Source organism: Tupaia chinensis, unplaced genomic scaffold, assembly GCF_000334495.1.
Source record: "Tupaia chinensis unplaced genomic scaffold, TupChi_1.0 Scaffold000115_1, whole genome shotgun sequence".
Classification (NCBI taxonomy): domain Eukaryota; kingdom Metazoa; phylum Chordata; class Mammalia; order Scandentia; family Tupaiidae; genus Tupaia; species Tupaia belangeri.
In genome coordinates this window covers 1,781,288-1,799,773 of record NW_006159579.1, presented here as the reverse complement: position 1 = coordinate 1,799,773, position 18,486 = coordinate 1,781,288, and the positions used below count along the sequence as shown (strand labels likewise).

Sequence of the window (18,486 nt, the reverse complement as noted above, 5' to 3'; positions counted from 1 at the left end):
AGGAAGGATTGTGGCGTGGCTATCCCTCTGGGGAGTGATTTCTCTGTTCTGTCTCTCTGTCTCTCTCTGTCTTTCTGGAGAGTTGCACGCACCCTATAACAAAAACCTCTCAAAAAACAAGCAAACAAGAAACTCACAAAAAAATCACAACAATAACAACAAAATTAAATAAATATTCAAACAATTCTTATAAAAAGTGTCAAATTTATACTAAAGTAGTACATAATGAACCTCTTATATACATATCTAAGATTCATCACAATGCCAATCATATTTTGTCTATACTTCTACTCATACCCTTGCTAAAATAAAATTTTGTTTTAAATAAATATTTCAGTTTACATCTACTGTACAACACAAGATTTTAAAAAAGCCACACCATTATTGTATCCCCCCAAAATTCTTCAATATGAAACATCCAATTCTCAAATTCTAATTGACTCAATTTTTAAACTTTATTGTCTGAATTAGAATTTTAAAAAGGTTCACCATAGTAAAAGTCTCATAAGCTGCTGCTGCTTATAATTCCTTGCCATTTTTTTAACAGAAAATATCAAATTTTCTTTTGCCAAATATTGTAGATTTCCACATTGTCTTTTTTCTAATATTCATGTATACATACACAATCTCTCCCCTTTTGCTCTTTTTCTCTCTCTCTCAAAAAAAAAAAAAATTGTGTGTGTGGGGGCCAACCCGAAGGGTGATTTCTATGGTTTTTTTTTTGGAGAGTTTTTTTCGCTATAGGGCGCGTGCGCTCGCCAGAGACATAGAGACAGAAAGCGAGAAATCACCCCCCAGGGGGGATGGTCATGCCGCAATCCCTTCTCCTCCATTCTCCTCTCGGGATCTTGGGCATGTACGCACACGTGCCCGGTGTGAGTTTTAAGCCACCGGGTCCGGGACGCGAACCGCGGTCGACTACGTGGGAGTCCAGCGACATAGCCATTACGCTAACTGCTGGTTCCCTCTCTATGTTTTTAAGAGAGATTTTTGCCCATAGGGTGTCTATGCTTGCCAAAGACACTGAGAGAGATAGAGAGAGAAAGTGAAAAACCATGTCGAACGGGCAATGGCCACACTGTAATCCTTTCTCCTCTATTCTCCTCTTGGGATTTTGGCATGCACACACATGCACCAGGTGTATGTATCAAACTGCCAGGTCCAGAACTTGAACCATGGTTGACCATGTGGGAGTCTAGCGCCTTAACCACTATGCCACCTGCTGGCCCCATGATTTCTCACTTTCCCTCTGTCTCTCTCCAGCAAGAATACACATCCTGTGGCAAAAACTTGAAAAAATAAAAAAGCTCACAGTTTTTTTTTTTTTTTTGCTTTGGGCAAATGCACATATGTTAGTTGTGTGTGTGTGTGTGTGTGTGTGTGTAGGTGAGGGGGTGGTTAGTGAAAAAGCATTCCCCAGGGAGGATGGCTACATTACAATCCCTTCTTTTCCATCCTCATCTTGAGATTTTGGGTATAAACACACACGTGCAGTGTTATTTTCAAGCCACTGGGTCTAGGTTTTGAATCACAAAGTTAAGTCATGTAGGATCCAGCCTCCCTAACCATCATGCCACTGACTGGCCCAGAAGTTGTACTCATAATAGCCTAAACTAGAAAAATACCAAGGGGCCAGCAGGTGGTGTGGTGGCTAAGGTGTAGGACTCCCACATGGCTGACCATGGTTTAAGCACCAGAACTGAAGGCTTAAAAATCATGTAGGTCAAAATCTCAAGAGGAGAATGGAGGACAATGGACAGTGGTGTAGTCACTCCCTGGCAGGGGGGTGGTGATTCCTCACTTTCCTTCTCTCTGTCTCTGTCGAGTATGTGTACCCTATGGCAAAACCTGAAAGAAAAAATAAAATAAAGAAAAGAAAAAACTGAATGTCTATCAATAAGAGAATGACCACATGAATTGTGACTCTCTACATGGTATGGAGTACCTGACAACAAAAATTAAACACTGATATATACAACATGGCTGAATCATTTTTTTAAAAAGACATTTATTTATTTTATTCATTCATTTATTTTAATTTGACCAGAGAGATAAAGACAGAGAGAGAGAAAGAGAGAAAGTGAGAAAGCAAGCCACCAGGTCTGGGACTCAAACCATGGTCAGCCATGTGGGAGTGCCCAGTGCCTTAACCACCATGCCACCTGCTGGTCCCCAGATCTAAGAACTTAAAAAAACTTTTTTTTAATTTAACTCCATTTATGTATTTTAATTTGACCGGAGAGGAACAGAGTGAGGGAGAAAGAGAGAGAGAAAGTGAGAATGCAAGCTGCCAAGTCCGGAACTTGAACCACAGTTGGCCATGTGGGAGTCTGGTGCCCCTAAACCACCATGCCACCAGCCGGGCCCCATGGCTGAATGTTAAAAATACTGGATAAAGTGAAAAACTAGACACAAGAATCCATACTCTATGATTCCATTCTAGGAAGTTCAAGATCAGACACAATTATGAAAATAAAATTAAACAAAAGTGGCTGCTGCTGGGTCGGGGAATCGAGGTTTCTATGCATCGTTGCTGGGGGGGGTGGGGGCAGAGGGAAAGAAATGTTCAATAATTTAATTTAGGCCATATATTTACATAGGCATGATATTATATGGAATAATGTTTGCAGAAATGGTATTTAAATGTGATCCAGCATTACCTTTACCTTTAAAATTTCCATATTTGGGCTTAATATACACATTGGAAAAAATTTCCAAACCACTGTCTCTGTGTTCTGTTTCTCTAAATCCATGCACCCTAAAGCAAAAATCTCTTTTAAAAGGAATTTAAAAAGAAGTTTTTGACTTAAGGTACATGTGCTGAGAGAGTGACAGAGACAGTGAGAGGGAAAGTGAGAAATCCCCCCCACCCCAAGGGGTGATGGCCACGCTGCAATCCCTTCTCCTCCATTCTCCTCTCAGGATTTAGGGCATGCATGGACACTTGCCCAGCTTGAGTTTTAAGCCACTGGTCCGTAACTCGAACCACAGTTGGCCATGGGAGTACAATGATGTAACTGCTATGCTATCTGCTGGCCCCTATTTATGTACCTTTTTTTTCCCTGAGAGAGATTTTTGCTGTAAGGCACGTGTATTTGCCGGAGAGACAGAGAGACATAGGCAGACAGAAAGTGAGAAATCACCCCTCAGTGGAGATGGTCATGCCACAATCCCTCCTTCTCTCGGGATTTTGGGCATGCTTACACACACATCTGACATGAGTTTTAAGCCACCGGGTCTGAGACTCAAACTGTAGTCAACTACATGGGAGTCCAGTGACATAACCATTACACCATCTGCTTGTTCCTATATGTGTATTTTTAATTATGAAGGGAAAACCAAACAAGAGCCCTGAATTTAAGAAATGGATATGCTAAATTTAACCCTGATCAGACAATTGCATTTAGATGATACGGAAAAATACCCCTTAAGACTAGAAGTATGAATCAATGTAAAGTTTTAAGAAAGGACATACTATTTACTTATAAAATTTTACCTGATCCTGTGATATTTACCATGAAAATATCTGCATACAAATTTGAGATTCTTTTGAATGACATGTAATAACGGCATAGTGGTTAAAAAAATGGTTATTTAGAAGAGTAATCCAGAAAGGCTTCTAACCTTAAAATTCCCACGTTTGGGCTAAAACTAATAATGAAAATTGACTGCATACACCAGATAATGAATAATACAAAGGCAAATATTATTTTATGAAATGTTATCCAGTTGTACTAGTACACAATTAATGTGCTATATCCCAAAAGAAAGGCTATCAACTACATCAAAAGATGCATTCTCTCTTACCTGATATATTCCTCTTTATTTTCTTCTGTTACAAGAATATTGCCACCATTGGGTTTCAAATCATGACTCTTAATTTCACCTAGAATTTCTTTATCAACAGAGAAGTACATTTCCAAGCCACATTCCTCAATATTGTTTTCTCTGCAAAAATAAAATTAGCACTATTTTAATATCTACCAATTCAATCATAATTTAAAAGTTTTAAAAAAATTTTTAAATTATTTTAACTTTATTTATTTCTTACTTATTTCAATTTGACCAGAGAGGGACAGAACAAGAAAGAGAGAGAGAAAGTAAGTGACCAGGTCTGGGACTCGAACCACAGTTGGCCATGTGGGAGTCCAACGCCCTTAACCACCCTTAAACACCATATGCTGGCCCCGTAATTTAAAAGTTTTTAATGAAAGTCCTAAGTCCTTAAGCAATTTTAAGAAAAAATTAGAAGATTATGCTGTAGGGTCATCATATTATTGTCTAAGATCTTGGGTAAATTTTATCTAAATTCAATAAAATAATTACTTCCTTATAGTTAGGGTAAGTTACCAATACCATAATAGAAGCATAAGATTACAATTTAATAAATTAAATGGAAACAGAAACTTACTTAACCCAGATGAGAGAATTGTAAAATTCTGGATCAATAGATTCTAAATCCTTGAGCCCAACTGGCTTGTTCAAGATACGCTTATAGAATGGCAAAGAAAACCCTGTGTCTATGAACTTCCCATGGAACAGCGCCTATGCAAAAAGGAATATCATTAAAGAAAAGTAAGTAATAGTCATTTTAATTCAAAATGTTAGATAAATTCTTCATTAAAAAAAACTCCCTCAGGATTGTAGTGCAGCACATTAAGCTCTGTGAAGGGGAGCCTGATAATAAATTTGAATCCTGGCCCAAGATGCTTAAAAGACACACCAGACATGTTCCTGTGTGCCCAGAATCAGGATGGGATGAAGAAATGGAGGAAAAAGAGGATTGTGACAGATGTATCCAGGCACAGTCAAGGAGGCTGTCTGCATACACTCTCATGCCCATTCAATGTGTCCTCTGGCAAAAAAAACCAACAACAACAACAAAAAAACTCCCCCCTCATATTATGGCACATATGAGAAAACTGAATATTTCTGAATTAGCAAAGTAAACACACAGTTCTCCACCAATACTTACCATGGCAATAAACCTGCCAATAAAACGAAAATATTTCAGGTGATCTGGATTGATGTATGAAGCGGGATTTATCTGCAAGCAGTAGTTATCCTTCCCTGCATATTCAAATAGGCAATACATTGGGTTCAACACTTCATGTGACAAAAGAAAGAACCATTCTCTGAAATCAAAAGAAAACTTAAGATGAAAAATCCTGCAATAACCATGCCAACAAATCAAAGAACAGTGTCACAAAATTCTCAGGAACCTATGCTCCTCTGCTAGTGTTACTTTTCTAACTTTACGTTGAATTTTATTGTTCTTTTAAAACTCACATTTATTTTAGAGAGATAATGTACATTTTTTTACACTACTTATATTTCAAAGAATCTAAGACATGATTGACTTTAAAGGAATCTTTATTAGAAGAAACACTAACAATTTTTTCCAGTTGTAATTGTGATACACATTCTAATTTCAGAGACATTAAAATATGAAAACATTAGTGTCAAAATCAATGAAACACTGTAAGTATGTTTAAAATTCACTATTGAGGGACCAGCAGATGGCGTAGCAGTTACATTGCTGGACTCCCACATGGCTTACTGTGGCTAGAGTCCTGGACCTGGTGGCTTGAAACTCACGCAGGGTGGGTGTGCATACATGCCCAAGATCCCAAGAGGAGAATGGAGAAGGGATTGTGGCATGGTCACTCTCCCCAAGGGGTGATTTTTCACTTTCTCTCTCATTGTCTGTCTCTTTCCAGCAAGTGTGCACTGAGGAAAACACTTAAAAACAAACAAACAAACAAACAAAAAAACAGAAAAAAACCCCTCACACTATTGACCCACATGATTAGAGCATCTGAAATGAGTCTAATACTCCATATATTAATAAGTCCCATGGTGATCTCACCAAGTGCCACTAGATGAATCTTTTTTTTTTTTTTTTTTTTGAGAGGAGAGGTTTTTGCTATAGGGTGTATGCGCTCACCAGAAAGACAGACAGAAAGTGAGAAAACACCCCTCAGGGGGGATGGTCACGCCCAAATCCCTTCTCCTTTATCCTCCTCTCGGGATCTTGGGCACACACGCACACGCACCTGGTGTGAGTTTAAGCTACCGGGTCTGGGACTTGAACCGTGGTCGGCTACCTGGGAGTTCAGCGACATAGCCATTATCCAACTGCTGGTTCCAATCACTAGATGAATCTTAGATGAAGGACCAGCAGGTGGTGTAGTGGTTAAGGTGCTGGACACTCCCACATGGCTGACCACAGTTCAAGTTCTGGATCTGGTGGCTTGCTTTCTCACTTCCTTTTTCTCTGTGTGCTCAGTTCTAGTTCTAGACTTGGCAGCTTGCTTCCTCACTTTCCCTTTTGCTCTGTCTTTCTGTTCAAATTAAAAAGCTAGTAACAAATACAATTAAATAAATAAATAAATAAATATTTGAAAAGAAAAATCTTAGATGAATATGAAAAACCTTCCAATTTTACAGAAGCAGTATAGGACTTAATTCTAGCCACTCTTTTATTAAAAAAAAAAAATGCTCTGAGAAACTGTTTTAAATGCTGTGAAAAAAAACCTGACTGATTGTAATGTAAGATTATGGTCAATAAGTATATAACGTGGGTAGGTCTAGTAGAGTCCCTTTGGGGAAATAGTTGTATTAGCTTGTGTCCTACATCTTGTTTGTTAGTTCATGCTTCGTGGTGGTAATACCACTTATTCTTTAACATTGCTAGTTGATTTAGTGATTAAGAATAAATGACTGTGGGGCCAGGAGGTGGCATGGTAGCTAAGGTGCTTGGACTCCCACATGTTTGACCATGGCTCAAGTCCCAGACCTGGTGGTTTGGTTTCTCACTTTTCCTTTTTCTCTCTCTGGCCATATTTTTTTTAAAAAATGGTAATAATATGGTGTTGGCAGATGGTGGGGTGGTTAAAGGTGCTGGATTCCCACATAGGCGACTACAGTTCGAGTCCTTAACCTGGTGGCTTGCTTTCTCACTTTCTCTCCCTCCCCCACCCCCGGTCAAATTAAAATTTAAAAATGTATAAATAAATAAAGTCAAATAAAATAATTCTTTAAAAAAATGGTAATAACATATAAAATAAAAATTTGTGTTTTTTTTTTTTGAGAGATTTTCAATATAGGGTGCGTGCGCTCGCCAAGCAGACAGAGAGAGACATAGAGACAGAAAGCAAGAAATCACCCCCCAGGGGGGATGGTCACGCTGCCATCCCTTTTCCTCCATTCTCCTCTCGGGATCTTGGGGACACACGCACACGAGCCCGGCGTGAGTTTTAAGCCACCGGGTCCGGGACGCGAACCGTGGTCAACTACATGGGAGTCCAGCGACATAGCCATTACGCTAACTGCTGGTTCCCTAAAATAAAAAAATTATTTAAAATAAAAAGACTAAATGACTGCCATCCTCCAGAATTATCTTTTATTTATACAAAATTAAATGTTTCTACACATACTTACCTGTGATTATGTCACACATTTTAAAATAGTTTTATTTGAACTAAAAAACAATGTAAATAAAAACTATTAAAATAACAATTAGCGAGCATATTAAGACTCAGGCTTTGAACAAGGTCAGACTATTTCTACTCCTCACATTATTTCAGAAAGGTAGATATTAATTATTCTTATTTTACAGATTTAGAAATATGCCCAAATCATACTTTCAAAAAGAGACTTAAATCTCCAGTCTTGACTCCAAAATCCTTTCTTTGCCATACTATCACTGCTATAATCTTTAAACTAGTGAGAGATATTGTTATAGAATAAACAAAGCAATTTCTTGCTTGAGACTATCTTCCAGGGTTGAATGATCAGTTCTAATATGAAATAAATAGAATGAATATTTTCAACTCCTATTTTCTCACATATATTCTCATGACAGCTATAGTAACCTAAGCTGGAAATTGAGTAACATTTATCTTTATCAGTAATCTGTTGGTGGAGATGTGGGTGATCTGATCAGTATTGGGACTTGCACGCTCCATAGATCATATACAAGGTAGTTTACTGATCAATGGTTACTGGTGAGATGATGCAAAACTTGCATCTAGGCTCTGCAACCTCTAATATGTCTTAGGTGAGTCTGTAAACCTCTTCATTACCTGTAAAATTCTATCTCATAGGGTTACTCTGAGGATCTAAATGAGTGATGTGGTTAACATTAACTGGTAGTACCAAAGAGAGTGCTGAATTAATGTTTGTTGAAATTCTGTAGCTGCAGCACAATACAGGTACAATAATAAGCTACGTTTCATTTTCCTGAAACATAAGATTGAGAATATAATACTTGCAAGCAAAGTGTAATGATACCTTTGGAGGAAAGGAACTAAGTTCTGAGTATTCATATTATCACTACCTTGCTACACCTCCATAATCTAAACCTTCTTCTCCTGGAAAAATCACCCACAAACGTCTTCGCAGATCTTGGGCACTGAAGCTCATTATCTACAAAACAATAAAGTGAAAGAATTAGTAAAAGCAAATGCTGAAATATAATTCTACCAGGCGAGCCCATAGGTGACCAAGGTGTTTGAATACTGGACCCAGCAGCTTGAGAAACATGCTGTTTGTGTGCACACATGTGTGAGTGCCCGAAATCCCAGAAGGGGTAGAAATGGAAGAGAAGGGACTATGGCTTGTTCATTCACCATGGGGGTACTTTATCACTTTCCCTCTCTCCTTCCCTCCCTTCCTTTCTCTCTCTCTATCTCTGGCAAGTGCACATATCCTCTGGCAAATTAAAAGAAAAGAAAAGAAATAACTTCTACTACTTCCAGGTATGGTATTTCCTTCATTATAGGTAAATTAAATCCCTCATGACAAAGAATTGTATTTATGGTCTTATCAATACCACATACACAGAAAATACAGTAAAGTTTCATAATATTTTATATATTATACATACTTTTATATACTTTATATACATATAATCCTCTTTTAAAATGATGCTATTGTTAATTTATAAAGTTGCTTCCATTGGGCCAGTCTGTGGCAAGAGGTAGGTTTGGGCCCAGGACCCAGAGGATTAAAAACACACCAGAGGGCCGGCAGGTGACATGGTGATTCAAGTGCTGGATTCCCACATGGCTGACCATGGGTCATGTCCTGGACCTGGCAGCTCACTTTCTCACTCTCCCTTTCTCTCTGTCTGTCTCTCTTTGGTCAAAATTGAAGAATAATGATAGTACATAAAATTAAAAAAAAAATCTTAAAAACAAAACAAAAAACATACCAGACACATGTACATGGGTGCATGCTCAAGATCTCAAGAGGCGAATGGAGAAGAAAAGATTTCAGTGTGTCTAGCACCCCTCCATATGGCGGGCAGGGGAGTGGTTCATACTCCCCACCCTCCCACCCCAGCAGGAACACATGTGCTGTGGCAAAAATTGGGAGGGGGAGAGGAGTTGCTTCCATTAATAGTTTAGAGCACAAAATACCTATAGGTATGTTTTCTGTTTGGTTTTTGGGTTTGGTTAGGTTTGGGTTTCTTTCACAGCCATATGTACACATAATAACTAATTGGCTACTATGGAAATGAAGACCAGTGACTGCAGAGAGAACCTATTTAACCTGGTAAATTCATTTTCAGTGTTAACCTAAAAATATCTGAGAAAACTACTCAAAATTTTCTTCCCACTATTGAGAGTTAATAAGATCACCTTCACATCTGAAAGATAGTGCCACTGAGCAATAATGGGTAGGTCATTTGATTCACTCCCCTGTAGAACTACTTATTTACCCAAAATTAGGTCAGTAGAACATTACATGAGTTAATTACTCTTTTTTTTTTAAATGCAAGGGTCTGGAGAGGGAAAAGTTAACACAGCGTCTATACTTTATTGCGTGGTAAGAATGAATGCTCACACTCATACAGTCAGAAAGGATCAGTAAAAGTAACCTGTTTATAAAAGGGTTTTTCCAGTGTTCCATGAAACAGATACAGCACCCTAAATGAATTCACATCCAACTAAAACAAGAAAATCCCAGGTATAACAAAAAAATCTAATACTTATGATGTGCTTCTGACTTATGAACATGTTCATGAGAAATGTTCTACAAATATTATAGACTAGATATACAGCATTGCAAAGGAAAGATGTCATAAGGTTAAACTGTCTTTAAATAATTATCTTTAACAAATGCATAATAAAAAAGGAAAAGAAAGGACTTTTTATTTCCCTGCAATCTTAAAAAAAAAAAAAAAGAAAAAAAACCTTCAAACATTTTATTTATTTGTCTATCTATTGATCTGTTGTAATTTTCAAGCCGCCGGGTTCAGGACTCAAACCATGGTTAGCCGTGTGGAAATCCAGCTACCATGCCACTTGTTGGCCCTCTGCAATCTTTGTGTGTGTGTGTGTGTGTGTGTGTGTGTGTGTTTTTAAGAGGCTTTTGCCATAGGGCACATGTGTGAGCTGGAGACACAGAGACAGCCAGAGAGAGAGAAAGAGAAATCTCCCCTCAAAGGGGAATGGTTAGGCTGGAATTCCTTCTCCACTCTCCTTTTGGGATTTGGGGCACACACATACATATGCCCAGCATGAGTTTCAAGCTGCTGGGTCTAGGACTCAAATCGCTGTTGGCCATGAAGGAGTCCAGCACCTTAACCACTACATCACTGCTGGCCCCAGCTCCCCTGCAATCTTAACAAAAGAAACAGTATCCAGAACAATTTTATCCAACATCTATAAAGAAAATCTGATGTAATATTTGCTATCAGGTTTCTCACCTTTAAGCAATTAAACTGTTCTCTTAATTTTTTTATTATCTATTTATCTGATGGTTGTCAAATTTTAAACGATCTATTTTAGCACCATCTGGTCTGTCATGCTGCGAAAGCCTTTATGTTTCAAAGTCAGAAGATAAAGGGATAGTTTAATCATGTTTTGTACCTTTTCAGCACTGCCACAAGCAAGTTATGTTCCAAGAAATTGGTCCAAAAGACTGACTACTCAGTGATGAAAGCTGATTATGAATATGAAAATTATAAATGGGCAAGGACTAGATGGGAAATGGCCTTGGAAACTTATATCAGAGCAAGAGAATGGCTTATAATTCTCTAAAAGGCCTCAATCAAGTTCCAACTCCTAGGGGAACCAGCAGTTAGTGTAATGGCTATATCACTGGACTCCTATATAGTCGACCACAGTTCGAATCCCAGACCCGGTAGCTTAACTCACGCCGGGCGCCTGTGCGTGTGTGCCCAAGATCCCGAGAGGAGAATGGAGGAGAAGGGATTGCGGTGTGGCCATCCTCAGGCCCGGGACACTTCTCGCTTTCTGTCTCTTTGTCTTTCTGGCAAGCACATGTGCCCTATAGCAAAAACCTCTCCAAAAAAAAAAAAGTTCCAACTATTTGCTCCTACAAATAGCTTAAGTATTATAGAACTTCCATACTACAAAGCATGTCTTAAGTATTAAATTTTTTTGTTATTCCTGGGACCTTCTTGTATGAGTTAGACAGGAATTCATTAGAGTGATGTATCTGTTTTATGGAGAACTGGGAGAGCCCTATTATCACAGAATATCAATTGGCATTTTCCCAATAATGTTAATAACTAAAGTTCCAATAGGAAATAAACAAGTGTTTTTTGTTGTGTTTTATTTATTTTTTCTTTTTTTGGATTTTTTCTTTTTTTTTCTTTTTTCCCATAGGGTGCGTGTGTTTGCCAGAAAGACAGAGAGACAGAAAGTGAAAAATCACCCCCCAGGGGGATGGCCACACTGCAATCCCTTCTCCTCTTGGGATCTTGGGCATGCACACACACACACGTCCGGCATGAGTTTAAGTCACCAGGTCTGGGACTCGAATCGCGGTTGACTACATGGGAGTCCAGAGACATAGCTATTATGCTAACTGCTGGTCTCAACAAGTGTTTTTCAAAGTATGTAACCAGTTGCTGTCATCTACAATTTCTTTTCCCTTTGCCTTTAGTTCAGTAGTTCTTTTTTTTTTAAGTTTGGTACTTCTTAGAGCTGTAGCTACTACAATAATATCACAGATACTTGAAAATAATCACTTTAGAATAAAGACTAACCAGATGTTTTAAGATTTTTTTTTCCCACTAGTCATTTTAATCTTCTCTATAGCACAATCACTTAACACTTAGTTGCAATTTGTTGTTAGTGATATTCTCAAAATAAAAATAAAAATTGGAAATTAATCCACGTTTTGAAGACTAGTAAATTTTTTTACTATTTCTGAAAAGTGGTGTATTTTTTTTATACTGTCACTAATGACCAGTTAAGTTTCTTTTTTATATTAAATTTCTTTTTAAATTGTAAGAGTAACATATACTTATTGTAAAAATCCAATACAGATATGTAAAAACAAAGTCCTTACCTATTCTTTCTACTCACCCAATAATGCTCACATGGGTATTTCCAAAGGTTTATCAATTGAATGCCTTTTTTCTTACTTATATGTCTATTTCAAATCAAACACTTAGCAGCTTAAAAATGGAAATCTGAAACTCACTAATCATTAATATCATTCTGATATTCAGAAGTGCAACATACAGGACCAGCAGGCATAAGAGTGGTTAAGGTGTTCGACTCTGACATGGCCGACTGCAGTTCGAGCCCCAGACCCAGTGGTTTGAAACTCATACTAGGTGTGTGTGCATACATGCTCAAAATCCCAAGAGGAGAATGGAGGAGAAGGGACTGCAGTGTGGTCTATCTCCGTGGGGGTGATTTCTCACTTTCTCTGTCTCTCTGGGAAATACATGGGCCCTATAGTAAAACTCTCTCTTAAAAAAAAAAAAAAAAAACAGTACAACACAGAAACAAAACCATATGTTTCTAAATATTAAGTACTAAGGTAGCTGGTAATGAAATTAGACTTAAAATTCAAGAACCCCAACTCAAGAAATTCCAAACGTCTGATTAAACTGCCTGCACTAAGAGGTAGTCCTGCACTGACAACCACAGGGCAAATTATTAAGTGAATGAAACAGTACCTGTTGAAAGGAATCCTCAAACAGTGTTTTTCTTGTCACTGTAATCTTTATATGCTGCGGCATGGCCAGTTGCTAAAATATAATAATGACTAAAATCAATTCTCACCATTAAAATGGCCTGCTATTTATTTACCTTTATTTTTGCTTACATATAAAAGTGGACTATGACTATGAATTTACATTCAATAATGCATTTGTGAGCACTCAGGTTAATTGCAATCATTCAATACATGAGAAACAGGAGAAAAGATGTTATAGGCAAAGCTTACTTAGTAATGAATCAGATAAATCCTTACTTTTATTTTTCTACAGCAATTTCAGATTTTCTTGCTTCCACAGGCTTAATTACAAGAATTTAAAGTTTAGAAGCATTTATCATAGTAACACTTTGACTAATACACTAATTGTATTCAGAACCCATAAAAAAGCATTAATTCAACTAAATATTTACATATCTGAAATGATCACATCTGGAGAAACCTATATTGTATGTATATATCTATCAAAGTCATAACAAATGATAGATATGAAAGTGGCTGGATATAATTTATACATCAGAAAATATTTTAACATTTTTTTGAAGATTTCTACAGTTTGAAAGTAATGAAATGAGGAAAAAATGACAATGTTTGCTTATTCAAACAATTTCAAGCTTAATCATCTATATATAGAAGTCACAAAGTATCTAATTGATATAGCTATTACTTTATCATAAAAATATTTCTCATTTGATCTCTTTTTCTATAAGTTAGTTATTTCAGTCAACATGTAATAAAAGCATTGAAATAAAGGGGAGTATGGAGGATACAGTTTCAATACTAACCTGACACCAGAAACGGAAATACTGAACCTTTGCCTTGAAGTCCCGAACATAGGCTATCTGGGGTCCATTGTCTCTAAAGAGGAACAAGAGTTAAACATGATATATATAGCTGCTTGTTAAAGATAATGCTAAAAAAAGTAAAATACCACATTCCCTTAGTACTTAGCAGTCAAATAAAAAGTATATACCTAACATAACCCTTTCTTTGGGAAATATTTCCCTAGGACTTTTTTTTTAAAGAATTATTTTATTTAACTTTATTTATTTTATTTTATTTATTTTTAATTTGACCAGAGAGGGAGAGTGACAGAGAGTGACAAAGAGTGAGTGAGAGAGAGAGAGAGAGAGAGAGAGAGAGAGAGAGAGAGAAAGTAAGCCGCCAGGTCTAGGGGACTCAAACCATGGTTGGCCAAATGGGAGTCCAGTGCCCCTAATCACCATGCCACCTGGTGGCTGCCCAGGACTGTTTTTAAATAAGAGAAAGATTTTGGGGACCAGCAAGTGGCATGGTTGTTAAAGTGCTGGACTCCCACATGGCCGACTACAGTTTGAGTTTCAGATCTGGCAACTTACTCTCTCACTTTTTCTCTCAGTCTTTCTCTGGTGAGCATGTGTGCCCTATAGCAAAAATTTAATAATAATAAACAAAATTAAATACATAGTTCGTTAAAAAAATACATTTTTATCTTACTGAAGCCACTGCCGTGGGATTTTCTATTTTATAAAAAAATTGCCAGAGGGCACATTCATTCTCCAGAGAATCCCTAATAGGGCATGGTCAGGCTGCAATTCTTTTTCTTCCATTTCTCTATCCCATCAGGATTTGGGGCACAAAGCATACATATAGCATGTACTGTAAGAGCTAGGAGTCCAACTACCTTGGCCAGCATTTAACCACTAAAGCCATCCCATGGGATTTTCTCTTAAATGTATCCAGTTCTGCAAAATATCTATTCTTTGTCTTTAAATGAGACCCTTGAAATTTAATTGGGCAGGCTACTACTTAAGCCAAGGACATTTTTCCATGTGGCTCTGTGACTTATGACTGGCTTAATGAGTTCAGAGCTTTCCTTAAAGATTTATTTAATTTTGTCATTATTATTAGCTACAAGACATGTGCACTCATCAGAGAGAGAAAGAAAGTGAGAAAGCAAGCCACCAGGTCCCATACTCAAATCATGGGTTGGCTATGTGGGAGTCCAGCTCCTTTAACTGCCACACCACCTGCTGGCCCCTAGTTCTGGACTTTCAGGAAGGCTCTTTCTAAAGGGAACAGAGATAGCTGGAAACAGATTTATTTTTTCATTTCAATTTGCCATTCCTCCATATTCCAGACTGTAGTTACTCTAACAGAACTACCAATTCAACACTGAATAGAAGTAGTGACAGTAGATACCCTCATCTTATTCTTTTTTCCCTCAGTTAATTTAATTCTTCCATTAGTGAGAGAGACACAAAGACAGAGAGATAGTTCCCCAAAAGGGCCTTGACACTGTGATCCACTCCAATCACTAGCCTTGGACCACAGGAACATGCACAAAGGACTTAACAGGTACTTTACCAAAGAAGACAATGGCCAATAATCACATGAAAAAACAGCCAGATCCCATATGGTCAACTACAGTCCAAATCCTGGCCCCAGTGGCTTGAAAAACTGGCAGGTCCATGTGTATGCTGAAAATCCTGGCCAGATAGAGAAATGTTGGGAATGGCATTGTGGTGTGACCATGTCCCATTAGAGGCTGATTTCTCCTTCTCTCCTTTTCTAGCAAGCACGTGTGCCCTCTAGCAATTTAAAAAATGAGAAACGAAGAGACACAGTCAATGTGACACACTGGCAATTTAAGTACCCTGCCATGCTGGAGGATATGTGGCTAGTAATGGATACAGTTTCAGGCCTGTCTTCAAGATACCCCACATGTATGAGCTTGGGCTCAGGATCCTGAGGAGCTAAAAGACAGTATAATGAGAAATTGTTGAAGGTGCCCCTGCCTGTGTATGAGTGTGCCCACATGCACATGTTCTCTATCACTAAAGAAAACCAAACAGGTCCAACCCTGTGGCCTAGTGGTTAAGAGAGCTAGAGGCCACATGGTTGACTGGTTGAAATCATTACTCTGGTGACTTGAAAAACATGCCGTGTGTGTGTGTGTGTGTGTGTGTGTGTGTGTGTGTGTGTCCAAAATCTCAACAGGATGGCAAAATGAAAGAGAAGAGATTGTGACATGACCATGTACCCTTGGGTGAGGGTGCTTCCTTTCACTCTCTGGCTGGCCCATGCAACCTCTGGCAACTAAACAAAAGAGTTGACAAAGATGTGGGAAACTGGAACCCTTGTGGATTGGAGGGAATGTAAAATAGTGCAGCCACTATAGAAAACAGAATGGGAGCCAGACGGTGATACAGAAAGTAAAATGTGATGCTTTGTAAGGCTGACTCACATGGGAGGGTTTGGAGCTCCCTGAAGTACATCAGCAAGCACATGCCCATTAAGCAAGCCTGGCTATAGCTGGGGGTGAATTATGGTATAAAGATCCTGTTGGGGGCACTATTTCTGTCCCTCTTGCTCACAGAAGAGTAAATAAACAAATAAACTTTATTAATAAAAAAGAAAAACATATGGTCAGTCCTCAAAAAAAATCATAGACTTACCATCGGATCCAGGAATTCTACTTATGGAATTACACAAAAGAAGTGAGAGGAGGGACTTAAACATATTTGTATATCACCGTTCATAGTACTGCTTTATAATAGTGAAAAGGAAGAAACAACACATATGTCCATGAATAAACAAAATGTGATATATACATATATTGGACTATTATTTAGCCTTAAAAATGAATAAAATTCTGATACTGCTACAATGTGGATAAATCTAATGACATGATACTTAGTAAAATAAGTTAGATACAAAAGGACAAATATTGTGATTCTACTTGCCTACAGTAGGCAAATTCATAGACAGGAAGCCTAACAATAAAATAATGACAATAAATAAAATAAAATTAAAATAAAATAATTCTTTTTAAAAAAAAGTAATGAAAGCTTTTAAACTAAAGGTAATCAGAGGGCTAGCAGATGATATGGACGATAAGGTGCTGGACTCCCACATGGCTGACCATGGTTAGTTCTGGACTTGGCAGCTTGCTTTATCACTTTCTCTGGTCAAATTTAAAATGAACAATAATAGTAAATAAAATTAAAATAAATAATTCTTTAAAAAAAAAGGTAATGAGAATGAAAGAAGGCAACAATAAAAAAAAAAATCAGGGATTGAATATAGCTACACTATATAAATGGTGCCTAGGGGAAAAATAAATAAATCAGGGATTGTGCCAACAAGTGGTTAAGGAGCTGGACTTCCATATGGTCAACTGTGGTTTGAGTGCCAATCCTGGTGGCTCAAAAATCATGCTGGTCATGTGTGCATGCATCCCCAAAGTCCCAGGAAAGGGAAATGTAGAAGAAATTGTGGCATGGCCAATCCCCCAGGGAGGTGATATCTCACTTTCCCTCTGTCTCTCTTCTGCAAGGGCATGCACCTTATGGCAAAAACATAAAAATAGAATAAAACCAGGGATTAATTGGCAAGTAGTACTATACTAAAATTTTCTAAATAATTTCATTTAATGCTATATGAACAGATGGCAACAAATATTAAAAGTCTTTATGATGAAGTATTTTTTTTTCTTTTAGAGAGTTTTTTGCTATAGGGCGCGTGTGCTTGCCAGACAGACAGAGAGAGACAGAGAGACAGAAAGTGAGAAATCACCCCCCAGGGGGGATGGCCACACCATCCCTTCTCCTTCATTCTCCTCTCGGGATCTTGGGCATGCACGCACATGCGCCCGGCGTGAGTTTAAGCCACCGGGTCCGGGACGAGAACCGCGGTCGACTACGTGGGAGTCTAGCGACATAGCCATTATGCTAACTACTGGTCCCTAGGATGAAGTATTTAAGAGGGAGCTAGAGATATAAAATATACAGTGAACAGAAACTTATTGACAAGCCAACTCAAGACACAGTAAGATTTTCATTCCTTGCTTATTCAGATCTTTATATATCAAAATCTAAGAAATTAGTCTTGCTTTTAATCTATAATGTTTATAAAACTTACAGGGCAGATTTTCCTGTGCGAGGATCTATATATGTGGTTGTTCTTCTATTGTGGTCCACAAAATATGGAATTCCATCCACTGTGAATCTCATTTCCCAGCCTTCAGGTAAAGGCTTTTCATTTAACTGACTAAAAGACACAGAAAAAAATTATAAACAAAAAATATGAAGAGTTTTTTTTTCATCAAGAACAAAGAAATGAAGATACTTGTAAATGCAACAGAAATCTTCTAGAAAACCATTCAGTCGGATATTTTCAGATGTGCAGTAGACTACTCTATCTGGACATCATACAAACACATTGAATTCAATAGGTCTTTTGACTACTGGTCAGTCTTCTCCCATCTACTTGGCTTATGTCCCTCATCTACCACCTGTTCCACACTAACATTTCATGGTACGCAAGCTCTGCCCAAAGAAGCCTTAGAAGTGTCAACATGAAGTTCATCCCTATTGTCAGTACCCAACACTATCCTTATTTTGGTTTTATTTGTCTCTCTTCTAAATTTCTCAACACCCACCTAACTGGTCCTGCCTCTAAGTCTCACTCTGATCCTGTTTTTTTTTTTTTTTTTGGGAGGGTTTTGCTATAGGGCGT

General features: G+C 37.9%; 1 protein-coding gene across 3 annotated transcripts in view; it reads right to left on the bottom strand.

Moving 5' to 3' along the window:
• Positions 1-18,486, bottom strand: part of ITCH (itchy E3 ubiquitin protein ligase) — a 196,019-nt gene that overhangs the window by 15,504 nt on the left and 162,029 nt on the right. For all 3 annotated transcript variants that reach the window (XM_027770142.1, XM_027770143.1, XM_006144022.3), the window contains 7 exons: positions 17,890-18,018; positions 13,773-13,845; positions 12,950-13,021; positions 8,342-8,430; positions 4,976-5,135; positions 4,412-4,545; positions 3,808-3,948 (listed from right to left, as the gene is read on the bottom strand). In XM_027770142.1, coding sequence (XP_027625943.1) covers positions 3,808-3,948; positions 4,412-4,545; positions 4,976-5,135; positions 8,342-8,430; positions 12,950-13,021; positions 13,773-13,845; positions 17,890-18,018 — 798 coding nt within the window. The remainder of the gene's footprint in view (positions 1-3,807; positions 3,949-4,411; positions 4,546-4,975; positions 5,136-8,341; positions 8,431-12,949; positions 13,022-13,772; positions 13,846-17,889; positions 18,019-18,486) is intronic.